The sequence below is a fragment of the Micropterus salmoides genome, unplaced genomic scaffold, assembly GCF_014851395.1.
Source record: "Micropterus salmoides isolate LMB-PRFRI ecotype aquatic unplaced genomic scaffold, ASM1485139v1 Ms_hic_scaffold_20, whole genome shotgun sequence".
NCBI classification, from domain to species: domain Eukaryota; kingdom Metazoa; phylum Chordata; class Actinopteri; order Centrarchiformes; family Centrarchidae; genus Micropterus; species Micropterus salmoides.
This window is the reverse complement of record NW_024041151.1, coordinates 19,275,486-19,303,430: the sequence shown is the minus strand read 5'-3', so window position 1 is coordinate 19,303,430 and position 27,945 is coordinate 19,275,486. Positions and strand designations below refer to the sequence as shown.

The following is a 27,945-nucleotide window of genomic DNA, read 5'->3' as shown; positions in this document are numbered from 1 at the left end:
TAATTCAGAGAGAACACACAAAACACAAACCAGGATATGAGTTAATAGAAATTCTTATTTGATTAAAGAATCTGCATATCATTACAATACTGATGTCTTACCATGATTTTGGGAGGTACAAAGTCATCTCCTTCACAGGCCAGCCTCTCCATCTCTCTCTCCTCCTCCCAGTCTATATTGTCCTCGAGGCCTCCTTCGTCCAGAGTACCACAGGAGGCCTGCAGGTCTCCGCCTAGAAGAAAATATAACACACCGATGAGGCAAAAGGCTTGAGATAATAGGGTGTCGGCAGACGTGTGGGGTGGGAGGTAGGAAAGGTGTCACAGAAAGAGAAAATCTGGGGTTGAAGGAAGAACATGTCCAGGAAGTGGAGAGAGGTGAGGTGCGGAGGAGAGGAAGAAGGATGAAGTTGTTGATAACCGTGGTGGCATAAGAAAATGACAGATGGAACAGGCAAAAGGTATGACAGCTGGTGGAAGCAGAAAAAAAGACTGACTGATAGTGTAGGATTTCTGGCATCAGCTAACAAGAAGAGCTATAAAAACCTAACTTGGATGAGAGGGCGGCTTTTCTAAGAAGGGAAGATGTTACGTACATTCAAATCAGGCTTCTCTGACATCATAATGTACAGTATATATATTTTTATCTTAACATGTACCAACTGAATAGTATTGTGAATAGGGTGAGGTTGTGTTTAGTATTTTGAGTTGCAAGATCACACCGAAATATAATAGTATCGCTATCAATAAATTAAGATATATCAGTATTGTAGTGTAATAATGTCTAATAGGAGGGATCCTTCTTGGTAAGAAAGGTCCAGTGGTTATTTTTGGGTGACCAATGCTATTCCAGGGATCCTTATTTAAAATGTTCATGTTAAAAACAATTGGCTGATATGTCATTTGAGGATAAAAAAAAAATCTATGTTGCTATCTGCCTCAAAAGTCCAGTATCAAACAAGTTCTAGTTCAAATAAAATAAGCTGTTGTTCAGGGTGAAATAGCAGTTTGAAAAGGTTGAATTAAAGCAGGAGAGTATGAAAAAATGGGAGAAGGACAAGCACGTTTGACAATTAATATCACTCCTCTGGGGAACAATACCTTTCCCTCAGGAAAAGGGAAGAGTGAGGGATGTACCACATTAGACTGCCATCAACAGTTCATTTATCTTTCATCACACTCTGAAACACAGAAACACTGACGATGGAGATGGAGAAAAAACATAAAAACCACAGATACTCAGACATCAACATAGACAAACAGCACATGAAAACAGCTTGTGTTGATTCATATATTCAAAGCCTTTTAGAAACACTTCACATGCGTCCTTGCATCAGCTTGACACGCTCAGACTGAGACGGACACTCCATTTTGGGGAGACGTACTCACAGAAAGAGAGAGCATCACAAAGTTGAAGAAAGACCCACGGTCATAGGGAGACAGATGGACAAGGTCAGAGTCAACAGCAGAGACAGTCAGTTTGTATGTGGTATTGTGTGTTTTATGTGTCCATGAATTTTTTTTGTCAGTTCTTGATCTGCCAAAACCAGGAAATGAGCTGTAAAACTTTGATGATAAAATGTTACCTTACTTCAAGAGAGAGGTCTGCAAAACATACGGTGAAGTAAACTGTCATATTTGGAGTCGTATTTGACATGTGTCTGTTTTTAGAGGTTGCAGAAAGTGGCTTTAATTTTCATGTAACTAAAGCACCATCAACAACGCTGATAAAAATAGGAGTCGGTATGGAAGAAGTTTAATTAGCAATAGCATAATAGAAAAACATTTAATTACTCAGTTCAGCATTCAAAGTTTTACTTAAATGTTAATATGCAAAAGTGTCTAAAACTACTACTCAAAGAAAAAAAGAGCTTCGTAGCTTTGCTGTCAGGTGAATGTTTATCAGGACTCTTTTTATCTGGGTGACCTTCATTTAAGGCTACAAATGATTTGGCCTCATTCCAGCCGTAGTAGAAGTTGGCTCATGCTGTAAATCAAAGTGCTGATTACCAGAACTTTTTTTATAGCTGACAAATGCTGCTTAAGTGGCTCTCAACTCTCTGCATGAGCCTCCTGCATAAGCAAATTAATTAATGGTAAAAGTACTGAGTGAGCAGAAAGCAAATTCATGCTGTAATCAATCTGCCAGTCAAGATGTGAGGGCACAAAGCGTCAGAGGGGTAATTTATGACACGCAGTAGACTGTTCAAAATATGTTCTCACAATTCTCACTGCAGCTGTTTTGGAAGATGTAAACACTTGAGAACAAGAGTTTAAGAGAGACAATTTTGATTAACATCTTGAACAGGATATTTTTTTCTGTATCTGGCAGTTACTGTGATATTTAATTTATCAACTTGTCGCCTGATGCCAATTTGGCCTGTGGGGGCAACAGACAATGTTTTGGGGCTTCTGGTGTAGCAAGTGGCTATCCGGATATCCAGGCCAAGACTTCCTCTTCCATGTACTGATCATTGTTTACAGTCTGATTAGCAATCTCGGAACCCATCAGCTATTGTCTGGCGATGTGAATGCAGATCGATTTTAAAAATCTAATAAAAAAACTTTAAGGCTTTAACCAAAGCCTAAATGTGATTGGCGGCTTGGACTACAAACAGCTTCTAATACCAGAATCTTGACCCTTGCCAATAGATTCTGCATTCATATGCAGACATCTGTTTATTGAGATTACAGTTTTGTCTATAAACAAATGAGAATGTCAGTTGACTTTGCTGGGAAGTAGGTTGACAATATTTAAAAGGTGAGGTCCCACAGGTCATGGTCAATGTTTTACGTTTTGTATGATAGAAATACAGACTGAGAATTTACGAATGGAGTACCTTTTCTATCTTTGTGATGCTACTAAAAAATAGGTTTGAGAACAAAACTATCCACACTCACAAATGGGGGATTTAAGAAAGTACAAAAATACACCAAGGTAACTACATAGTTAGCAAGCAAAAAACACATAACTTACTAATTAAATTATTGTTGGAGGCTTAAAACCTCTATTATTCTCACAAGAATGTACTTGCATGCTCTCAAAACATGAGCCTTGATTCTCTTTATTGCCATGCAAATAGTTTTGGGGCCATCAACATTCACGCAAATGTCCATGTTTGTGTTGTGATGTTACTTAACTAGAGTTAAAGCCTACCCACTGCAATTGTCATAAAATGTATGTGCGTGTTTGTCGGTGTGTGTGTATACATGCACGTGAGTGACTCTGTGTTAACTCACTGTCTCTGGGTTCATGGGGAGAGTCAGTCTTGACAGGGGTGGGGTCACTCCAGGAACGGCTGAAACTCTTCGATCTACGCTCAGCGAATGCTAGTACAGGTGGGGAGAGATAGTCACACACACACACGCACACCCCAACAAGCCCGCACACTGGTTGTTTCCTCTATACACTCATCACCTAGAACACATAAGTGCAAAGGCGGATGCGGCAAGTTCACAAATATAGTGTGCATACAATGCCATCCCTTCTCTGCACGAACGTACAAACAAATGCCTGCACATACAAACTGTCGAACAAACATACAATATGCCTTTAGCATTAGCATCGTAAGGATTTAAAAGACTGTTCTTGTTTCACAGATTTACTGAGCTACGATTCGTCGATAAAATCAGCTCTGCTTTGAACAGTAATCAATGTGCTCTTAGAATATTTTAAGACTACTTGAAAGTGTTTGACATGGTTAATCAGCCATTTTTTTTGGCCTCTGTAGTTTCAAGGCCAATGGAACCTCGCTAATGCTTCTCTGTTCATTTTGCTGCTGATACCAACTCGCTCTTTTCAAGTACAAATATTGTTTCATTAGCCAGGCATTCGTATGGTCAACTTCGGTCTCTTTTTGTCTTTTACATGATGACATGGACATTTTTACATTATAAGGTTCCTTTTAGAAATAAATGTTTTAATCATATCAAAACATTTTGTCCTATTTTGTGATCTCAACATCACAAATATTCTGTGATCTTGACTAGATCTTTGACTTTTATAGTCAGAACCAGATTTGGGCCAGTTTCAATTGAGATATCATTTATTTAATTTGGCTTAATCAACACTGCCGTCTTGCCACCAGATTCTGTCACCTGAGGAGCATGCCAGGTCACCCGAAGAAATTAGCTCCAGGAGAACTCATTCCTCCTCACAGCAGGGAGAGTCTGAGGTATGGACTGCATCCTGCATACAGGCAGAAACTAAAACTCTGTAAACCTGTGGAGAGGACATCTAAGCACTGGACCAATGAAGCTGTAGAGGACCTTCAGGCGTGTTTGGAATGCCTTGACTGGGATGTTTTCAGGACGGCCACCAACAGTCTGGATGAGTTTATTGATGCTGTGACGTCCTACATCAGTTTCTGTGAGGACAACTGTGTACTATCATGGAACAGGGTGAGTTATAACAATGACAAACCCTGATTCACAGCTAAGCTCAGACAGCTAAGTTTGGAAAAGGAGAAGGCATTTAGGAGTGGGGACCGAGCCGGGTGCAGGGCGTTAAAGTACAGGCTTAGCAAGGAGGTGCAAGATGCTAAAAAGCTGTACTCAGAGAGACTACAACACTAGTTCTCTGCAAATGACAATGCCATTTCTGTCTGTAGAGGGTTCAGACAGATCACAAACTACAAATCCAAAGCCCCCCACTCCATCACCGAGTCGCCTGCTGCTTCGAGAGACAATCGGACACCCTCCGCTAAGCCCCAGTCCACCCACGTTTCAAAAGGGGCCAGCTCCACCCCTCCCCCCCCTCTCCATTTCAGAGAGCGATGTCAACAGACATCAGACATTCAGGAAGCAAAACCCCTGCAAAGCAGCTGGACCGGACCCGTCCACCCTAAAGCACTGTGCTGATCAGCTGTCTCCAATGTTCACAGACATTTTTAACACCTCATTGGAGACATGCCATGTGCCAGCCTGCTTCAAAGCCACCACCATCATCCCTGTCCCCCCAAAAAAACAAGGACCACAGAACTAAATGACTACAGACCCATCACCCTGACATCTGTGGTATTAAAGTCTTTTGAGCACCTTCTGTCCTACCTTAAATCCATCACAGACCCACTCCTGGACCCCATGCAGTTTGCCTACAGAGCAAACAGATCTGTAGACGACGCAGTTAACATGGCCCTTCACTACATCCTCCAGCACCTGGAGTCCCCAGGAACCTATGCCAGGATCCTGTTTGTGGATTTCAGCTCTGCAAACAGCTGCACCTCAAGTCACCAGTCCATCAAGCTCCTGAAGTTTGCGGATAACACCACCCTCATTGGGCTCATCTCTGGTGGGGATGAGTGCTCCTACAGGTGGGAGATCGACCATCTGGTGACCTGGTGCAGCCAGAACAGTCTGGAGCTCAACACTATGAAGACAGTGGAGACGGTCATGAACTGTTTCAGTCACTCCCCTCTGGCAGGAGGCTGCGGTACATCAGGACAAAAACCTCTAGCCACAAAAACAGTTTCTATCCTTCTGCAGCTAGCCTTATTAATAAGGCCCTGGTTCCTCACTGACACTCCCCCCTTCCCTCTCAAATACTGTATATCTTTGCACATGTAAATATTATTTAATATCACATCATTGTGCGTACCTGGTATATTGCACATATTTGTTGCTTATTGTAAAGTGTTAATCGGTTATTTTTCTTCTATATTTTATGTTTTGTCAATCTATCCCATATTTATATATTTCTACATTTATTTATGTAAACTGTATGTTTGTCTTTGTTTGTCTACGTGTCGCACCTTAACTCCAAAACAAATTCCTCGCATGTGTAAAAACTACTTGGCAATAAAAGCTTTTCTGGTTCTGATTTGTGATTCGTATTCTGATTCTGATGGAACAACTTTGACATGACAGCCAGCAGCAACATGACTTGGGGTTTTAGTAAATGTCTACAGTGCAAAAATCTGCTTACAGTACAAAATTTGGGGAGTTAGTCTCTGCAATGATAGGTGACACATTTAGGTTTTAATTAGGTTCAGGTTGGTCTGGCAAAACATTTAACTTTTATACACTTCCAGTACCTTAAAGTACATTTCAGATTGCTCATTGCTCTGGGTCATTAGTGTTGAAATATGAAAAGAAAAAAGTACTTAACATCATGTTTACAAATCCTTAAAGTCAAAAAATTGTAGAGAAATGTGTTTAACTTGAGCTTCCACATTTGCTACCAGGTTTGCACATATCATACTGTATAGTTTGAACACTGACCTACTTTCACATGAACGCTGCATCTAAATTTGACACAAATAAAGATTTAATCAATATTTTGAATCATTGGGTCATAGACAAACTAGTTTTGGCTTACTTTGTCATCATTCTTTCCATTCAGTTTTTAAAGTAAAAAAAAATGGACAAGCTAATCAGTCACATAACAAAAGTACACTCACATTGCCACTGAAGCCACAACCAATCCAGAACGAGGATTATGTTTTCTATCAGTGTCTTACAGATCTGCATTGACTCGCACATTCAAACACCCTTTTCATTCATTACCAATCATCACTTTGCTTTTTTCCTTTTGAAAATACATAATTTAATGTCTTTGTCTTTAAACAATAAACCCCAAACATTCAAAGCGATGCAACAGGAAAAGCTCACCAACAGCTTACACTCATATATGCACAGACTCATATCGTTGACTCATAGAACAAACACTGGCGAACATATAATCCTCAAGGAAATGCAACAGAGGTTCCAGCAAAGTGGCATTTGGTATCACACACGTGCAAAAACACACCGGAAAACAGAGAACAAATACAGATGATGACGGGGTGAACAACATCACAGTCAGTTTGAGCAAACATATCAACCACACACACATCTCTGACTCACTCTGTGCTTTAATCCTTCTGCTGCCCACCATCCGAAGATGCTTGCGGAAGTTCCTGTGGGTGGAGAAATCAAAGCAGAGGAGGGACAACAGAGGACAGAGGAAGGTCCAAAACGCAAAGAAGAGAAAGAGGAAAGAGGAAGGGGGTGGGCGGGAAATAAAGCAAGGCAAAACAAAAAGAGGAGACTTTAGTGTCAAGCTATTATTTCTACTGAAATAGATTGAAAAATAGATAATTATGGGTAAATATACACATTTCCTTGTCAGTGTGAGTGGAATATACTTCCACCCAGGAGTAGTGTGGGTGTACAGTAATGTACCACATTGCCAAAGTACCTTTATAGTGTAGATTTATGAGACGCCAGAGATTAATTCACGTAACAACAGCCAAAAGGGAAACACTGCTTTAGTATTTTGTAGGAGTTGATGCATCTGCTCTTAGCAGAGCCACATTAGACACAATGACAGTGCATCTGAGGGAGTTTGTTCTGCCAAACTGGTGCATAATGTGTTTTCCTTTACTTTGTTCCAGGCAGATAAGATGTTGCGTTGTTGCGTCTGTGTTCAATATTGGAAAGTTCATGCCTGATTGAATTGATTTATGTTTGAGGCTCAGTGTTGGGTAGTAACTAGTTACATGACGATCCACAAGGCACTGCTCTACTTTATCAATTTCACTTTAATTTATCTCCATCATAGTTCCCTATTAAATCCTGCCTGCACAGGGCCGATGGTGAGCCAGCACTGCTAGCTTGGTAGTCCAACATTCCTCTTTTACATTGTGTTTCAGATTTTTATTAGACTATTATTTCTTCTGATTGCAATGCAAGACACTGTGGATTGCAAATTTGATGGCATCTAATCATAAGCTAGCAAGTAATGGCAGCTGAGTTAATTACTCTACAGCCATGGGCGCCGTATAGGGTGGAAAAGTTCCAAGAACAATTCCAATGGCCCATGACTGACAGGTAAACTAATATCAAATTATATTATATTATACATTATATAAACCATCATCATTGAGTATAAATATATTTCAAATATAATAGTAAAATGAATGATCTCTTTGTTTTTACTTGTTTTTGGCAGTAACAGTTAAAAATCCCCATTGACCAAAAAGTAAACCTCCATATTGACCGACCACCCCCCTGTATCTGCATTAAATGGTCTGGTCCTGCCGTAGCGCACACATCAGTGACGGTGTTTGGATGCAGTCACTAGATGAGCCAGAAATACTGTGATAACAATGTTGCCTAGTAAACCCAAATCAGGTTTTCAAAAAAGGAAAGAGAGAAAAAAGAAAGAGGAAAGACAAAGGAAAGGATGTAAACCCAGTTTTCCCCCAAGAAAGGTGGGTTGGCTATAGTCTGTGAGTGGTTTTAACCTGTTGGCTTAATGTCCACAGTGAAATAAGCTGGCTACAGCCTAGTGTTAGCCTACATTTCATCAACATTCAATCAGTGCAAGGAAACGTTTAGCAAGATATTCATTTTAAATCACTGTCCCTGCCCCTTTTAGCAGACTAACAACAGATGAGTCCGCAGCACCCCAGTCTCCCCATAACTGTAGCCTCCATGTCCCAGTGAAGAAGGGGAGTTTAATGTGTTTAGTGTGTTAATGACATGCCAGTTAGCATCATTCCAGGGAGTCTGTGGGGATTTCTCTGTCTCTCTTTTTACCATAACAAAAAAGAAAATGAAATATTTATTAATGACAGAAATTGAAACACAAATTATTCTCACATAATTATCATTATGAAATAAAAAAATAAAATAAAAACTTCCTGTCTGTACTGGATGCTGGACAGCAGCTTACCTCAGTCTGCATGTAAGTTACAGACTACAGGTGCTGGACATATAATTAGAATATCATCAAAAGCTGACTTGACAGCTGTCCAAAAGACGACCACTGACACCTTGTACAAGGACGGCAAGAAATAAAAAGTCATTGCTAAAGAGGCTGGCGGTTCACAGAGCTCTGTGTCCAAGCACATTAATAGAGAGGCGAAGGGAAGGAAAAGATGTGGTAGAAAAAAAGTGTACAAGCAATACGGATAACCGCACCCTGGAGAGGATTGTGAAACAAAACCCATTCAAAAATGTGGGGGAGATTCACAAAGAGTGGACTGCAGCTGGAGTCAGTGCTTCAAGAACCACCATGTACAGACGTATGCAAGACATGGGTTTCAGCTGTCGCATTCCTTGTGTCAAGCCACTCTTGAACAAGACACAGTGTCAGAAGTGTCTCGCCTGGGCTAAAGACAAAAAGGACTGGACTGCTGCTGAGTGGTCCAAAGTTATGCTCTCTGATGAAAGTAAATTTTGCGTTTCCTTTGGAAATCAAGGTCCCAGAGTCTGGAGGAAGAGAGGAAAGGCACAGAATCCACGTTGCTTGAAGTCCAGTGTAAACTTTCCTCAGTCAGTGATGGTTTGTCATCTGCTGGTGTTGGTCCACTGTGTTTTCTGAGGTCCAACGTCAACGCAGTTTTAGAGCACTTCATGCTTCCTGCTGCTGACCAACTTTATGGAGATGCAGATTTCATTTTCCAACAGGACTTGGCACCTGCACACAGTGCCAAAGCTACCAGTACCTGGTTTAAGGACCATGGTATCCCTGTTCTTAATTGGCCAGCAAACTCGCCTGACCTTAACCCTATAGAAAATCTATGGGGTATTGTGAAGAGGAAGATGCGATACGCCAGACCCAACAATGCAGAAGAGCTGAAGGCCACTATCAGAGCAACCTGGGCTCTCATAACACCTGAGCAGTGCCACAGACTGATTGACTCCATGCCACGCCGCATTGCTGCAGTAATTCAGGCAAAAGGAGCTCCAACTAAGTATTGAGTGCTGTACATGCTCATACTTTTCATGTTCATACTTTTCAGTTGGCCAACATTTCTAAAAATCCTTTTTTTAATATTGGTCTTAAGTAATATTAAAATTTTCGGAGATACTGAATTTGGGATTTTCATTAGTTGTCAGTTTTAATCATCACAATTAAATTAAATTAACATTTAAATTATATATGTCTGTGTGTAATGAATGAATATAATATCCAATGGAATTACTGAAATAAATCAACTTTTTGATGATATTCTAATTATATGACCAGCACCTGTATATTAAAATAATCCAGTTTGATACGTTCATTTAGAATTATGGCCGTTAGTCTGTATCTACAGATGTCATTTTCTTATTCCCATCATGAAGGGCAATTTATTTTAGAAGCAAATAGTGAACTGCATCCTCTTGTGCTAATATTAGTCACTTGCAAGCCTTTAATTAGAGTTATGTAAAGCTTTTGATCGGACAGTTAAGTCATAGAGATGTGGTGACAACAGCTGCGCAGAGGAGGTCCAATTTGATTTTTTTGTCATGGGGCCCAAAATTCCTGGCGGCCCCCCTGTCTACAGCACTTTCATTTCCGAACTGTGAAGGTCAAACAGAGGCTGTACGTTTTTTGTTGTTATTTTCCCAAAGCCTGTGTCATAACCAATTTCACACTAGTGCTTTGAGACTGAGTAACTTCTACATTCACATACCATAGGCAACCTCAATCTGTCGGAGCGTGCGACTGCTGACCGAGAACAACCCAAACATCCGTACCTTCACTGTCAGTGTAAATACATTCAGTTTAACTGTGCCACTGCAACAATGAAAGTGAGAGCAAAACACACAAGAGTTTTTTATTGTTCATATTCTATTATTTTTATTATTCTAGGATGCCGATACAATGTCGGGCAAAGGGATTGGCGTTGAAAACTAGCCTTTCAGCTAACACGGGTGTTCTTTTTTTTTTTTCATCTAGCTGTGGATTCATCTATACATGATGCTGTATACCTGACAATACTGGCTGGCTAATTATGGGTCAGGCTCCATTTGAGGGTTACATGATCAAACAACAAATTTCGAAAAAGTGACTTTCTGCCTGATCTTGACACGATGTTCTATGCAAGAGCCCCAGATAAACATCCTTTTATCTCTCTGCCTCCCTCCCATGTCACATCTACACACAGTTTCAGTACATCAAACAGTCAACACTCATGATTAATGATCTCAGCATGTGGTGTGTGTGTGTGTGTGTGTGTGTGTGTGTGTGTGTGTGTGTGTGTGGATCCATGTTGATCTGGCTATGGGGAAGCACATGAAAACACAACATAAATGGGTAAAAATAAAATTGTGAGTGTCTTTGTCCTTGGTTTACCTCCATAAACATGTCAGTTCACTTGAAACATTAAACAATGAATTTAACAGCTAATTTTATGAGCAACACAAATTCCATCATGCCAAAACATTAACAGCAAATATAACAGTACTAATTAAAGATAAGCAACATTGCTGTTATTGCTTTGTACTCTGATAAAGCATTCTAAAACACACTAATACGCAGAGTGATCTTTTCACCTTGAATGTCCTGTGCTTAAACCTCAGCTGCCCACAAAAGAGAGGTGTGGAGACAGTTTATGAGATTTAGAAAGACAGAGAGGAAATGGGAGAGAAACCATGCCCACCCCCACCTCCAACTAAAGAGAATCCCCCTGCCCTTTCTTCAGCCCTTTTTGTAACCCTCTGTAACTTATTTCCATGAGTTTATCCTATTTAAATGTTCCATATTTTCTCCTATTATTTGTATTTTACTTCCTTTGATTCTCTGCTGCCTGCTCTGTTCCATCTGCTATTTACTGCTACGGATGTACCAATATAATACAATTTGAAATAAGTGAACTATCACCTAAATGATTCATTCCACAAAATAAGGATTCATATTTTAAAAAGTAATATTTACAGACTTCATTGTTAATATTCTAAATGTCTTAGGCTAATATCTCCACCCACGCTGGCGTTTTTATTGCTTTCATAAAGTTTGCCATCCAGATCAAAATCAAATAAAATACAAAAATGCTTCAATCTTAAGCCAGCAGCTCTATGATATATCTGAAGATAAGCTATCTGTTGCTAAGTGTTGTTTGTTACTTAAAGAGGAATCTGGCTGAGGAACAAAGTGTTCCACCAAGTCGTGAATACAATGCACACTGAATGGTCAAGAAATATCAGGTCTCAGGTTCACACCGGAACACAAGAGTGGTATTTTGTAATTTAGTTTTCTGTTTGATCTGTTTTCAGTGATCAAACACCCTGCTTAGTGAGAATTGAAGACAAAAATCAACAATCAACTGATTTTCAAAATTTGGCAACCTGAGGGTGGACGTGGCCTAAGTGTGATCCTATTTTTTTCAGGTGGATGCAGGATATTATTTCCAGTGCAAGGAGGCAAAATGTTCCTACAAGTTTTTTCTGCTACTTTTATTCCTCATGTTCAAATCACTCATTTTGATGAAATAACACACAACGTTAATGCAGTGACACTGCAGATGGATGACACCGAGATGTCAAAGGAATTGAGATGTACAGCATGGTGTCACATTCACCATCTGCCCCTGTGTGACGGAGCATCTGGACCTGAGTGGGATGGTTTCTGAACTCGTTACCGATGTCATTACTCGATGTCATTACTCCTGCACGCGTTTTACCAATGGTTTTTCAAATGTTATTTTTCCAAACTATGCTATTTTCTGGGACAGAATGCTGCAGGAACATACTAGCTTGTACTGTAGGTTTGAATGCTGTCTCTAATGAACGAATTATAATGGCACATTTTGCAACCCAACTTTCACAACCTTTTACAAAATCTTTCTTAAAGATTAGGTACAAGTTTGCAACCGGTACAGTTAATCTAGGTGTGGCAGAGTAGAATCCACAATACCAGTAGATTTATCAGAGGTTTTTTAATCACCCATACGGTGTGTACCCGTTTTGATCTTTTCGGTTTTGTCTAAGAATAAAAATCCGATTCATTGTGGTTGGCACTCATAATCTGGCCTTGGAATTGGGGCACTGTAGGGCAGGGCATCCAGTAAGCAGATCCTTTCGAAAGCTGCTGACGTTCTCACACCTTCAAATGCCACGTTGTGACTCTTTGGCTTAGTCAGATTAGACACGGCTGTAAATATGCAAGCTATAGCCAGAAACAAGAGCAAACGGCGCTCAAGCAAAGCACACCCTGGTGGGGGACGCTTCATACCTCTGGATGACTTCTGCCGAATTCTGCTCCCTCTCTCTCCTTTTTCTCTGCACAAATCCCCGAAAAGCCCTGCCAGGACGTGGCACAGTATTAAAGGGATGAGAGGGGGAGAATGCTGGCGTAGCGAGGGGTAGGACAGTGCAGGGAGGCTGATGCCAGGGCTTTTAGCTGCAGGGTTTATTTGGCTGTGAAGGGAAGGCTGTTGTAGGTAGGTAGCAGCTATCTTTGACTATAAAGACCAGAAAGTCAAATCACATCAGCAGCTCAAACCAAATTTTCTATTCACCCCTGCAACAAATGCGCCAGTCTGCATGTGATATAATCCATCTTCCAATAGTGACACCGATCTTGTCTTCATGTGACTTTTCAGTTGTTCCACTTGAGGTGTAATTCTTAAAAGGAATAGTTTGTTTTGGGGAATTTCACAATTCTTGATATTTTACCAGAATCAGTCATGGACCCTTTTTTATATCTTTATATGCAGTTTAAAGGTAAATTAAGATTTGTCCTTACATTAGCTTCATTAAGCTCCCGGAGGTCTGTGGGCTCAAGTAGCAGCTCCACTCTAAAAAGTGTACATTCTCCAATCCTGTGGATCTAATACTTCCTACTCACAGCCTGGAGCTTCTTTTTCTTAAAGCTGTGATCCACTAGCAACAGGTGGACAGCAAAGTTGTTGTGGAAGCCTGCCATTCATTTTAATCAGCCTTGAAAATGTTCTAGCAGAAAGTGATACCACCGGGCTCATGTGGGACTTTTATGTGTCAAAGTACAAACATGGTGTGAAATGCATCACTGTCAATGTGTGATTGTGTCTTCAACAGACTTGACTGTCTTTAACCAGGAAAGGGGGTCGCACCACAATCCTGTGAAACTGATAACATTTGTCCATAGCAGAGACAGAGCTAGAGAGCTAGGGCATCTCCAACCATGTTAAACATAGTTTGTGTGTTTGTAAGTATTTTGGCTGGAAAGAGGCTTGTAAAATCCCACCAAAACAAAATGTCCTGTTAAAGGCTTAAGGCTGGCATTATTTGTTATTTTTCATACTGTCAACAAATCCCATAGAAAGACCCAAACCAACAATGCATTAGTCTGTCTCTCAATACTTTCTGACTTAGGGACAATTTCAATACACATTTGGTGCGCTGTGATTATACCAGGGGGGCATCTGTGGGCTTTACTCAAAATAAACTACACCACCCATGTTCATTGCAATGGAGGAATGTGTTACCCAAAGCCAACTGTCTGGCTCAATAGCAGCATGGTTGGTCGGTCCACCACCATGTTCCAGACTGAAATATCCCAACCACTATTGGATGGATTTCCATGAATTTGGTACAAAGTCCTACTTTTCCTCTAGTGCTATTATCAAATATTTAAATTTGTCTGATACTTTGGGTATGACTAAAAACCTTAAAAACTAATGACAAACTAATAACATAAACAAAGTAAACATTAACATCCTGCTAAAGGTCAGAATATTAGCATTGTGATTGTGCTGCTATGCTGACATTCACATTTTACTCAAGGTACCAATGTGTCTAAGTATAGCCCATGGATGTATTAAGACCACCATTAAGAGTAAAACTGTTGAGAGGACACCTCCAGCTGCAAACAAGGGCAATTACTACTTTTTGTAGTTTTTAATTTTTAATCTATCCATCCATTTGTAAAACTTTGTAAGTGTGTGACATCATCAATCAACACCAATGCTCATGTACAGTGGGCCGTACAGTACTAAAGTAAACCCGGAAGCAGCGGCGTATAGCCTCATAAAACTGCTAGCATGGACAACCATGAAGGCACTACTAGGTACTACATAAGGTCTACAGTAGAGGAATAAGATTTATCTGGGGTTGGCTACACAAACAATATTTTATAAGTCATCAGTTTTTTTTGTCTTTTCACAGTATTTGTTGACAATAAGAAAAATAAATCACCAGCTTTATCCTGTAGGCTTATTATTGTAAGAATTTGCAGAAACCCAAGCTACTTTCAGCTAGCAGCCAGAGGTTAGCTTGGTCAACATACAAAGAACAAAATTTATGAGCAGCTTGAGTTAGTTGGGTTTAGTTAGGCAAGGTGTGGCTGGAGCAGGGGTTATGCAGTATGAAATGTCAAGGCTTGGCTTGGTTTAGGCATTATACTATTATGTTAAGATGTATCTGATTGCTTAACCTACTTCTCAGCTAGTCTAAACACTCAGGAACCATTTGAGAGAAGTTTGTGATTTACACGCAAGAAATTTCATGCTGATCTATCTACCAAGGTTTTATGTGACTTATTAGATAGCTAGATTAGATAGCTGAAAACGGACTTCTTTCTATCAGATAAAACTTTTTAACCAGAAGGCACTAGGGATCACATGTTAGCACTATAAATACTTGTTCATAACAGTCTCTCCAGAGCCAATTTCCACAGTCAGTTCCAACACGTCTAAAGTCAGCCAGCACAGATTCAGTGATAACTGGCAACGACTGTGGAGCAGGATTAGAGCACTAACATGACTGCCACAAAAATCTTAAATGGCCAAACACTATCCATAGCTGTGTCCTAAGTGAAGGGCAGGTGTGTGTACAAAACTGACAGAACTGCTGGGTGGATGTGAGCCGATAGGGTTTAGGTCAGCCAACACACAGATGGACATTTTCCTGACTTGAGCTTGGCAGACTTACTCATCTGCAGTGGATTACACTGGACTTTATCCCTGTTGTTCATGAAAATCCTGTAACTCAATTTTCCCCCCTTTGGCTTTTTTTTTACTGGAATTGAAAGACATTATTTGTGCTGACTAGGCTTCTACCTTTACAGTATGTGTGCTGTCTTAGTGCTTAAGGCCAGAATAACCCAAACAATAAAAGGTTTCACCTTGATACAAAGAATTACTCAGACCTAGCCACCCACACACATACACATCCACACAGACCTCACTCAGCCCAAGGATGAAGGTTAAATGGTAGACATCAAAGTTAAGGAATAGCAGTTAAGAACAAGAGGTAAGTGAGCTAAGAAAAAAATTGAACCAGGCAGAGAAGTATACTCACGATATCCTGTTTGAGTGTCCAATGTTTCATTAGCATACAAGAACAAAGGAGAGAGAGAGAGAGAGAAAAAACAAAGTTAGTTGAAAAAACGGAAAGGGGAAGAACTGGGAGAGGCATAATGAGACAGAGACAAAAAGAGTGTGTCAACTTGCGATGCAACATAATTGCTACTGGTGTGTTCTTATTTAATGGGTCAAATGAACAATCACTTTTATATACTGACTGAGTTTGCTTTTATGCTCTGAACATGGTTTAACATCTAGTACAAGATTAAAGTGCAAAAAGATACATTTAAAAAGAGCTAAAAAAAAAAAGTCAGTGATAGTCAGGCAGAAGCAGACTGGACGCTGCTGGAGATTCTACGTTGTGATGTGAAGTGATTGTGACAGCTCAGATATCTTTTAGAGCTGCAGGCGATCTGAAGACAATCTCAGGTCGCTATTATACTCACACCTTTAAGGAGTCACATTATTTTTAATGTTCTTAATTTAGAAGAACACACTGTTGGATTTGCATGTTTTAGCTCATTAACTACAAACTGCATATACCTTACATTAATGTACACATTTTTAGCCGTGCTAGCAGCATGCCTCTGGGGATGGCAATGCCAATTTGTAGGTTGGTTGGTCTACCACGTTGGTCCAGACTGAAATATGTCAACAGCTAATGGACGGATTGCCACAAACTTTTGTACACACGTTCATGGTACATATAGGATGAATTATAATCAGTTCAAAATGTCTGTTCATCCAACACTACAAAACTAATGACATTCCCACCACCAGCCTCAGCTTTACTTTATGTTTAGTGCTACTGTAATTAGTAAATGGTAGCATGTGAACGCACTAAACTGAGATGGTGAACATTGTAAACATTCTGCCTGCTAAACGGCCTCATGTTAGCATTTTTCTTGTGACCATGTTAGCATGTTGATGTGAGCATTGAGTTCAAAGCCCTGCTGTGCAGCCTTACACAGCTGCTAGTATGGCTGTGGACTCTTAGTCTTGATAGATCCATTTATTAGATTTAAGGGAATCATTGGTTTATTTCAGAATGCTAAAAAAAAAAAACAACTTGCAAATCCTTGAAACTTGCAAGTCAACGACTCATCATCTTCATTTTAATCACCTTTATTTTATTGACAAACAGTGTTGCTAGTGTTGAAAATTAAATCTAAAAGATCAACAGTCAAACATAGAGGATGTGGAAATGATAATGAGAATCAGCCTGATAACCCTATTCCTACCCCTAACCCTAACAATCAGCAGTTAAATCTCAGATGTCAAATGGTCCTTGAAAAGTACCAACAAGGAGATCTTTCAAAACATGTCCTGCTTTCCACTGCTTTACCATGCATCAATTATTTAACTTTAAGCCAAAAAATAAAAAGGATTGACAAAATATTCACTATGAAAGATTGATCTCCTTGAGCGGCCTTTAATGGTCTGTAAGTTGATTTTTATAGCTTACTGAAATAAAAATCCATCGCAGCCTGGAAGGTAGGAAATCAATCAAAAAATCTATAGCATGCTGGGGCTCAGCAGGTTTATCTTATTAAGGTTTATCTTAGTTTGTAGTTAATAGCTTAAAACAAGCCTGACCATTCAGACAGAGGATACACAATAAACGTGACTACGTGTTTATGTATGTGCATTTGTGTACATGTAAGATTTATGTGAGCTTGAAGGTTGGACTCACGCCTGCATGGTTGTTGTGGCAGTTTGAAAGCTGAACATATTTTCCTTGGGGAACCAGTTAGTGTCCTCTGCAATTAGAGAAAAGAAATTATGATTCGAGGATAAGGTGACAAAAAACATGTGCCATATTGGCGAATGTTGTAATGAATATATTAGAAATACGAAAGCACAAAACCAGCAACAGCACTAGCACTTCACAGTCCACTACTCCACAAATGGAGAGAGGGAGACACACAGAAGGAGACAGCAGAGGAGAGAGACGGGGAGACGAAGAGTCAGAAATACAGACCACCACGTCACATCCAACATCAAACCCTGAAATCCCCACCTGAGAAGAAATAGATTTGAAAAAAGTGTGTTGAAACAATTAAATGTGTACTAGCTCACTTTTTCCAGATGTTGCACTTTCATTAATCCAAACTGAGGTCTAAGTTCTGTGTGTATTTCATTATGATTTTTCACAGTAAAATAACTTGAATAATTAACTGTAGTTTCTTAGTTGTTCCTTACTAAATGCTCAATAAAGGGTTAAGTGTGATTTGTAACTTGTTTTTCACTGAAGTGGTCCTAAAATTTCCACAAAGCCTAGAATTATTATTTGTAAACACAATATAATTAAACTGTCACAAACAAAACAAAAAAATTTAGTCAGGCAAAGTTAAAATAACAACAACACCTCCTAATATAATGCAATCCAATACAATTACCCCTCAATTTCTGTTAAGAGTGCGTAAGTGGGGTGTTGTTTGAACTCTAAGGTCATTTTTGAAGTGAGGTATGTGAGTCAGTCTTTCACTCGGCGTGAGTTTCTTTTCGCTAATGTGTTAATGACTTTTTCTATGTTCTGGTATCTTGTTATCATAATTATTCTTGCCAAATTACATATATTTGCACACCAGACTCAAAATTTAAATGTATAATCTCAACAAAAATTATACTTTATTTGCTTCAGGTATGTTATGAAGTGTTCCTGTTTTGGCAATTTGGATCACACGCTGATTATATTTCCAATTTAAAAAACAACATCAGCTGGATCTCATTGCTCTCATGTTGTGTGTGTATTTTCCTTGCAAGTGACTGAAATGATTCAAATGCTATTTCATCTCTGGTCCACTACTAAAACCCTCCAATCCCAGCCACAGGGTCTGGTGAACAAACCCTGCCCCCCCTCCTGCCCTTGTTTGGAACTCAGCGCCTCTCTGTTCCTCTGTGTCCTCCGCCCTCTCACCTCTCTCCAGCCCAGTCATCCGGTCCACACTCCACATCCGCTCTAGGCGTCGGTGCTGCTTGCCTGCCTCTCGGGATGCGCTTTCCAGGTCCAGGGAGCCCTGGCTCCGGGAGGGGGCTCCGCTGCATGAGTCACATGCCAGCCCGCTGCACTCTGCCTCCCCTTTTCCACCCTCGCCCCAGCTGCGGATGTTGTGGGCGCTGACGGAGGTCTGCAGCGGGGGCTGAGACAGGTGATGGTGGTGGCTGTGGTGGTGTGATACATGGGAGTGGGATCCAGCGACGTTCAGAGACTGTTGCTGGTTGCTACTGCTGCTTCCACTTGCCCCGCCACTTCCTCCACTGCTGGAGGGCGCGTTGGTGCCCGCGATGGTGTGGTGGTGATGGTTCCCGTGGGGATGGTTACCACGGTGGTGATGGCTGACACCACGGCCGCTACTGGCATGGTGGTACTGGGTTGGAGACGATGAGGCGGAGGAAGGGGAAGTTGAGGGCTGGATCAAGCCACCTCTGGATCCCACCCCGCCACTCCCCGACTTCTCCTTCAGGACGTCCAGTTCTAGGCTCTCCTTGCTGCCCCGGCCGCTGCTCATCAGCATACCGCGCTGGGTTGTGATGGTGTACACGCGGGCAGGCTGCAGGGTGCACTCTACACACTTCTGCTGGTCTTCCTCCGCTGAGAAGCTACGCTCAAGGGAAAGCCGCGTTGGCTTGGTATAGATGGTGATGGAAGGGGGAGGTGGCTGGACTGCTCTCAGCGGGGGTTTCACCAAGCCGGGCTCTCGGTTGTCCTTGCAGCTCTTGGTGACGTTGGAGCAGGGATGGTTGTTGTTGTTTGGGCCAATCGTGTCACTCGACGATTCCGGGTCGGGACCCACCAAGGTTTCACACAGAAGATGGGCTAGCATGACGACGAAAAAGACAAATATGAATGTTAAAAGAACAAAAAGTACACCACGGTGCTAAAGAGCAAGGGGAAGAGAGAAGGAGGAAAAAGAGGATGACAGAGACGATAATGTCATTGTCTTTCTTCAGTTATCAGCTGTTGAAGTGATAGGCAGCGTGGCATTTCAACAGAGGATGAGGTGAAGCAGGTGTAGGAGGGATTAAAGACCACAAAGGGATACGCAGAGCAGGGTGGAGGGATGGTAAAATGGCAGGATGGCAGAGACGCTGACCTGATCCGTTTCGGTTTTCAGGGTGTGTGTGGGACAGGTACTCTCCAAATGCTCGTGCTGCTCTGTGGGGACACACACACATGACACACATAAAGACTTTAATTCATGGATGGAAAGGAGGGCTGAGTGAGAAAGGAGAGGAAATGGAAGGGTAGAGAAGAGAGAAGGGCAAGGGAATTGTAAATTATAAACCTAATTGCCTTCTTTGTAGGCTTGTGCCACCCACAGATTAAGATGCAGCTGTTTTATCTCCACACTTCAGGCAGCCTCAGACTGAAAGAGAGACAGAGTATGAGACAGCCGGAGGAGATGGAGTGAAGGATTGTTTGACTTAATTTCTCAGTATGACCTCAGTTTGTGTTGGTGGATGTAAATGCAACTGGCAGACCATAAGTGTTTGTTTTCTCGTTTCAAAAACACACAGAATGTATGTGTGGATGTCTATACTGTATCTTTGTGTCAGGAGAAATAGCAACTAAAGCAACAACTAATGAAGATTGACTGATGTGCTGAAAACAGATGCTGTGAGCTCCAAAACACAGTACTGCATCTGGTGCTGAGCTCCTTTCTTCTCTTGGTCTTTCTTTTACTCAGAAATAGAAAAAAAGAAATATGCTACAGACAATCCATTCAGCCACATATACTGTTGCTAACGCTCAACGTCATAGAGGGCTTCAGTTTTTAATAATATAGCTCCAGGTCTAGCAGTTGAATGGCACCGACATCCTAATATTCCGATAGTCAGTGTGTGACAGGAGTGGAAAATTAGCAGAGAGATGGGGTTAAAAAAAAGACAGATAACTGAAGATTTCATTGCCTATCTGGATACTAGCTGAGAGGAAATGTAACACAGCAATAACTATTAGAATAGTATGAATTCTTATTCATGATAGTAATTAAGAATGAGAAGAAAGGAAAATGTGAGTAACATTAAAACTTTAGCTATTTATACATTATTCATTCATTCCTATAGCAAAGAATCATGCTCCAAGTGAGTGAAAGAGAGTCTGCCTTGCACCGCTACCTAACATACAGCGAGTGAGCGACCTCTAGCAGATGGAGCGTGAAAATCTTTATTTTCAGATAAAGGCTACTACGAGCAATGTCGCAGTGCGCGGAGAGATTTTTTATTGTCTTTTTATTGTGATTTCTCGCTCTGCTAATGAATTAAAAGTTATATATCATAACTACGTAATTTAATTATAATTATTCGTAATGAATGGATTAAATTTTCAAAATGTGCATCTTATGCATCTTCTTTATTTTGAATTTGATTTTTAACATTGTTGTATTTGCATTGTTCATTTTACTTTTATGAGAATAAAAGTATGTATGCCAACTGACCTTTAATACACTGATATGATCATGAAAAATAACCAGATGTGTTTACAGCTGCTGTTACACTGTCAAGGGCTATGAACTGTTCACATCCTTCAGTAGATTCAGGAAAATGGTCTCCTAATGCAGCTAAAGTCAGAGGTGACTGCTAACAAACACACACACACACACACACACACACTCACATACATATCGGTGCAGAAGAATCTCCCGCATACAGGGGAATCTGTGGGTGTACGCCTCCTGCCTGGCAGCTCCTTCAATTATTAAAGGCTGTCCAACACAGCAGGCACACACATACAAACATGTTCACACACAAAAAGAGCAGGAGTGCAGTGAAAACAGACAATATTTCTCTGATGCACCATCTTTCCTTCTTTCTTACACTGACTGAAAGTCGGCCTGGTATTCTTGTTTCCTCACCCCGCTCCCCCTCTCTTGTCTCTCTCCTCCTTTTCTTCTCCAAAGCAGGATTCCCCTTGAGATAAATTATGTAAACAAAGCACCTTAACATGTTTAAAGGAAACACCCTGAGAGAGAAGTAAGAAAATGTCCTTATGTTGCAATTCAATATCACGTCCTTTTTCATTTGCTTTATGTGACTGTTACGTTTGCAGGCATTTGATTAAACACAAATGCATTTAGTAATATTCACCATGCAATCACAATATAAACTGAAATAAATAAAGGTTTTGAAACCAGATCTGACTCTACAAGACAGGGCCTCAAGATTAGGAAATAATGCCGGTGTCACCTTAAAGTTAGAATCCTCAAGGTTTGTGTGTGCATGTGTGAGTCAGTGTCTGTTTAATATATTCAGGCAAATGAGAAGAAAGGTAAGAAAAAAGAGATGAAATGTTTGTCTGCACATGTCTGCATGTGGCGATATAACAAGCAACCAGTCCTGTGAAGGAGAGTTCTGATAAATGTAGTCTACAGTCTAATCAGCAGGTGTCCCTCTGAAGCTCTTAAACATTTTCACTCCGCTCCTATTTATTATTCAACAGGCCAGGCACTCTGATTAGAATCAGCAAACAATGGTGCAAGAGACTCACATCATCCATTATACATGAGAAAACCTGAGTTGGAAACAGATTGAGAAAAACGTCTCTCAATCCATCCATTAAACAAACCGCCTCTCTGTGTTTTCTCGTATCACTGTTTTGCACCCACTCCATATGTGAGCACAACACATCAGCGCATTAGGTGGCAGGGGAGAGAAACTCTAAGCACAGGTGAAAAATATAAGAGGAGGAGAAGTTAGAGAAGGAGAACGAAGAGGAAGAGCCTGACAGGCAGATGTGAAATCTGTCCTGCATGCTCTCAGACATGTGACAGGGGTTTGGGGAAAGAAACGAGTTAGGGAGGGGCGTTTTTGAGGAGGAGAGACGGGATTACAGCAGAGAGGAAGATGAGTGTACAGACTAAAATGGGGGCATATTAAAAATGAAGGGTGGAGTAAACTTGATGAAAAGGCAGACAGGAAAATCTGGAGAATCTGTCATTTTATTCGAGGTAACAGTGAGTTTCATTTGGTCGCCTGTCAATGCCGTCATATCCCCTTTGAATACATTAACGTTGTGGTTGTCTGTCAGTCTTAAATTAACTTGTCATCCAGTGTCATCCAGTTTTCTTTTTTCAACTATATATTTTAACCCAATGAAGGGTTTTAGTCAATGGATGTCTGAATCTTAAGTTATCACTGAACACTGAAACCTCATGAACAATTCTTTTCAATTCAATTTTATTTATATAGCGCCAAATCACAACAACAGTTATCTCACAGCACTTTTCATAAAAGAGGAGGTCTAGACCGTACTCTGTGATGTTATTTACAGAAGCCCAACAATTCCCACCAAGAGCAAGCACTAGGCGACAGAGGCAAGGAAAATCTTCCTTTTAAGAGGCAGAAACCTCGAGCAGAACCATGGCTCAGGGTGGGCGGCCATCTGCCTTGACCGGTTGGGGGTGAAGGAGAGAGAGAGAGAGAGAGAGAGGGCAAGAGAGGAACAGAGAGAAAGCGAGAGAGGGATGGAAGGAGAGAGAGAGGGGAGGGAGGCAGTCTACACAATATACACACAGAGGTACAGACAGTAAAGGTAATGTTGCTATAGACTAAATGAAAAATGGTACAGATATTTATAGTAGTGTTAATGATAATAATCGTAATGTTAATGATTATAATAACAATAATAACAATAGGACTAGTAACAATAATTGTAGCAGAGGGTGTCGAGCAGGAACACGGGGGCAGCAGGTGACTCGCAACCACAGATCCAGACTCCACAGCTCCAGAGCCAGAAACACCTGCAGAAAGTGATAGGAGGAGAGTGGAGAAGGACGAGAAAGCACAAGACTACCGGAAAGGGGAGAAGTTGTGTTAGTAACATGCAATAATGGGATGAGGTTGCATACAGAGGGAGAGAAAGTAGAGGAGAGAGGAGCTCAGTGCATCATGGGAAATCCCCCAGCAGTCTAGGCCTATAGCAGCATAACTAAAGGATGATTCAGGAGTCACCTGAGCCAGCCCTAACTAGGAACCACAAGTAATGTCTCGGGTTACGTATGTAACCCTGGTTCCCCGAGAAGGGGAACGAGAGACTGCGTCGGTTACGACACTATGGGAACGCCTCTAGGCGAAGCAGGTCTGAACGTGAATGAAATCACTCCAATCCTATTGGCCTGTTGCTAGAACGGTAAGGTGTGACGGAATAACCGGAGGAGTATAAAGCACACCTGTACACACTCATCATTAGCTTAAACTATGAAGCAGGCGCTTCAGGCGGGGAGAGAGGTGCGGCGGACCGACGCAGTCTCTCGTTCCCCTTCTCGGGGAACCAGGGTTACATACGTAACCCGAGACGTTCCCCTTCGAGGGAACTCGAACTGCGTCGGTTACGACACTATGGGAACGAGATACCCACTAAACCGTGCCGAAAACCCCGCCTGCCCCTGTGTGCAATAAAGTGGCACTACTAAGAGGAGAGCGCACGAGTGCCAGGTGCCGAAGGAAGGTCAAGACTGTAAAACCGAATGAATGTGTGCGGAGTGGCCCAGCCAGCCGCTAAACAACATCCTTCAAGAGGCCCCGGAAAGGAGGGCTCGAGAGGCCGCCTTGCCTCTGGTAGAATGAGCCCTCACAGCCACAGGTGAAGGCAAACCGCGCACCTGATAGGCCAGGGAAATAGTCTGAACATCCAGTTGCTAATAGTATGTTTGGATGCAGGGAGCCCGGCCCTGGGAGACCCAAAACACACTAGCAGCTGGTCAGCCTTCCTCCAACGGGAGGACCTCAGAGTGTAAATACTCAGTGCTCTGACAGGGCAGAGCAGATGAAGTCTCCCGTCCTCCGCCGTCACATGAGGTGGAGGATGAAATGCCTGCAGCACTGTGGACCCTGCCGCACAAGAAGGCACTTTAGGGATGTATCCTGAACGAGGGTGCAGGATAGCCCTAATATTCCCCGGGGCAAACTCCAGGCTTGCGGGGAAACCGAAAGCGCTTGGAGCTCCCCACACCTCCTCAGAGAGGTGATAGCAAGGAGAAAGGCCATCTTGAGGGTCAAGTGCTTAGCCTCAGCTGACTCCAGGGGTTTGAAGGGGGCCTCAGCCAACCCCAAGAACCACTGCCAGATCCCAAGTGGGAACCTTGGACCGAGTCGCAGGTCTCATCCTCGGGCACCACGGAGGAAAAGTACAACCAAGGGAAGTTTCCCCAAGAACCCCTCCCTCAGGGAGGGGTGTGGAAAGATGAAATAGCTGCCACGTACACCTTGAGGGTGGAAGGGGAAAGACCAGCAGAGAACCGGTCCTGGAGGAACTCAAGTACCTGAACCACCGGGCAGGTAACAGGGTCCACGACCGCTCCCTACACCAAGTGGAGAAAACACTCCACTTCAGGCCGTACATCCTCCGTGTGGACGGGGCCTGGAGCTCAGGAGGGTCTCGACTGCTCCGGCTGTTAGACCCGCCTCTAGGTACTGTGCCCCTCAGGGGCCAGACCCACAGTCGCCATATGGCGGGGCAAGGGTGAACCCGGCCCTGCGCCTGGGACAGCAGGTCTCTCCTCAGAGGGACCCGCCACGGGGGCCGTCCAGGAGCGACATGATGTCCGAGAACCACACCCGGGTTGGCCAGAACGGGGCTACGAGCAGTAGGCCGACATAGTCTGGCGGACCCGCTCCAGAACCCCGGGAGCAGAGCGACTGGGGGAAAAGCGTACAGACGTAACCTCGGCCACGAATGTACCATGGCGTCCAGACCCAACGGGGCTGGAGGAACGAGAGAAACCATAGCGGGCAGTGCGTAGTCTCTTGAGACGCAAACAGATCCACGTCTATGGGGCTCGAACTCTTCGCACAAGAGCTCCACCACTTCGGGGTGAAGTCTCCATTCCCCGGGCCTCAGCCCCTGCCTCAACAGCAGGTCTGCTCCTGATTCTGCGTCCCCAGGAGATACATCGCCCTGAGCGATAGTAACCTCTGCTGGGACCACAGGAGGATCTGACGCGCCAGACCGCCCTGGTGATTCAGATAGGCCACCACCGCTGTGTTGTTCTCCTCAGAGCGAACCAGGACGTGGTGGCCTTGGAGATCGGGCAGGAAACTCCTTAGAGCCTGGAACACCGCCAACATCTCGGAGAAAGACTCCCCTACCCCGGTCTTCCCTGAGCTCCGTCGGGACTGGATGACGGTCCTCAGATCGCGTCTCTCAGACGGCTGAGGGTGAGAGCGCCGTCTCGCTGCCCAGCTCCTCGGGGGGCCCCCGAGAAGCGACACTCTGCTTCCCTCCTCTCCGTAGGAGCTCGTAGAGGGAAGGGACCTACGCCTGGCAGCCTCAGCTGCCTTGGGTCCAGACCGGCGAGGGAGGTACTGGCGGAACGCTTCGCACTGCGTCTAACGCTTCGTGGTTCTGCGAAGCTCTGCCAGATCTTCCTCGGAGGGACCCCCCCTCTGAACCATCTCCTGTAGCAGGTTGGCTTGGTAGGCTTGAAGCACCGTGGTGTGCAAGCTCGCACCTGCCTGGCCCGCTGCCATGTACGCCTTCCCCACAAGCGTGGATGTGGTGCGACATGGTTTGGATGGTAATGCCGGCTTCTCCAGGGAGGACGCAAGTCGAGGGGAGAGATAGCTCGCAAGCTCATCCTCCACCCGAGGCATCCTCCCATAACCACGGTCCCTAACCCCCATCACATTACTGTAGTTCAGTGATCGGGGTGTGGAAAGCCATGTAGAGAAGGGTCTGCCCCATGATTTACTCAGTTCATCATGTAAATCAGGAAAGAATGGCAGAGACCGGCGTGGAGGTGGCGTGTGGTGCTTAAGAAACCTTTCATCAAGCTACCACTAGCCTGTGGTGTCTGCTCCTCCCGTGGCCAGTTGATGTTGAGCTTAGCCACGGCTCTAGTCACCACCTCCAGCAGCACGTCATAGTCGGGCGCTGCCTGATGACGCTGCCCCGACACCCGGAAGTCATCGTCCACTGCGCTGAGCACGTCCGCCTCCTCGGAGTCGGATTGCTGCAGCGTCTCCGGATCCAAAACCGCGAGCGGGAGAAGCCGAGAACGGGCTCCCGAACGAGGAAAGGAAGCGTCGGAGCCAGCGGATGAAGGTCGGGAAAAAGCCTCAGCCGTCCCGAAATCCTCCGACAGATCACGCTGTGAACCCCATGAGTGAAGCTGCCGGGCCGCCTCAGCGACCGCAGGGCCCACGCCAGGGAAAACACATCCGGCCATCCTCGGAAAAGAGAGCCATGAGGGACCTCAGTACCCGCACGGAAAGGGCTTCGCAACGGGCGCAGGCAGCCCCCTCGAGAGCTGCCCGTGCGTGCTCCATCCCCAAACATGAGACACATCTCATGAGAATCTCCATCCGTGATGTACCGAGGGCAAGAAAAAACACACCTTCTGTACATCTGGTTGCCGGACATGCTGGTAGACTTCTTCTTCAGGTAAGACACACTGCTAGTAGGACTGGAGCTTTCTTCAAACCATACAGAGCGCCTGCTGAATAAAAAAAAGCTAATGATGAGTGTGTACAGGTGTGCTTTATACTCCTCCGGTTATTCCGTCACACCTTACCGTTCTAGCAACAGGCCAATAGGATTGGAGTGATTTCATTCACGTTCAGACCTGCTTCGCCTAGAGGCGTTCCCATAGTGTCGTAACCGACGCAGTTCGAGTTCCCTCGAAGGGGAACCCTAAATTCTGGGAGCGCAGTGCTGGTTGGGTAGTAAGGTACTATGAGCTCTTTAAGATAAGAGGGTGCCTGACCATTAAGAGTTTTGTAGGTAAGAAGAATGATTTTAAATTCTATTCTGGATTTTACAGGAAGCCAATGCAGAGAAGCTAAGACAGGAGAAATATAAGCTGTGTCTTAATTCAGGGACCGCATCCTTCGAAGGGCATGGCACTAGGAACTAGAGGTACTTCACCGCCAGCGCCACCGCATGATGTATCTCAGGCTAAGAGAGGACCCTGGCCAGGTAAATAGTGGGGGAAAGAAAAAACGTTACATTTTATATGTATTTAGGCACT

General features: G+C 43.2%; 1 protein-coding gene across 5 annotated transcripts in view; it reads right to left on the bottom strand.

Moving 5' to 3' along the window:
- The window catches only part of LOC119915050 (NMDA receptor synaptonuclear signaling and neuronal migration factor), a 56,838-nt gene that overhangs the window by 16,549 nt on the left and 12,344 nt on the right, over nucleotides 1-27,945 (bottom strand). Inside the window, exons 2-9 of one of the 5 annotated variants that reach the window (XM_038734606.1) lie at nucleotides 20,074-20,135; nucleotides 18,897-19,796; nucleotides 17,670-17,736; nucleotides 15,972-15,977; nucleotides 12,925-12,993; nucleotides 6,843-6,895; nucleotides 3,240-3,329; nucleotides 102-232 (exon numbers count right to left, since the gene is read on the bottom strand). In XM_038734606.1, the coding sequence (XP_038590534.1) occupies nucleotides 102-232; nucleotides 3,240-3,329; nucleotides 6,843-6,895; nucleotides 12,925-12,993; nucleotides 15,972-15,977; nucleotides 17,670-17,736; nucleotides 18,897-19,796; nucleotides 20,074-20,135 (1,378 nt within the window). The remainder of the gene's footprint in view (nucleotides 1-101; nucleotides 233-3,239; nucleotides 3,330-6,842; nucleotides 6,896-12,924; nucleotides 12,994-15,971; nucleotides 15,978-17,669; nucleotides 17,737-18,896; nucleotides 19,797-20,073; nucleotides 20,136-27,945) is intronic. The other 4 variants (XM_038734609.1, XM_038734608.1, XM_038734607.1 and 1 more) reach the window with 4 other exon arrangements.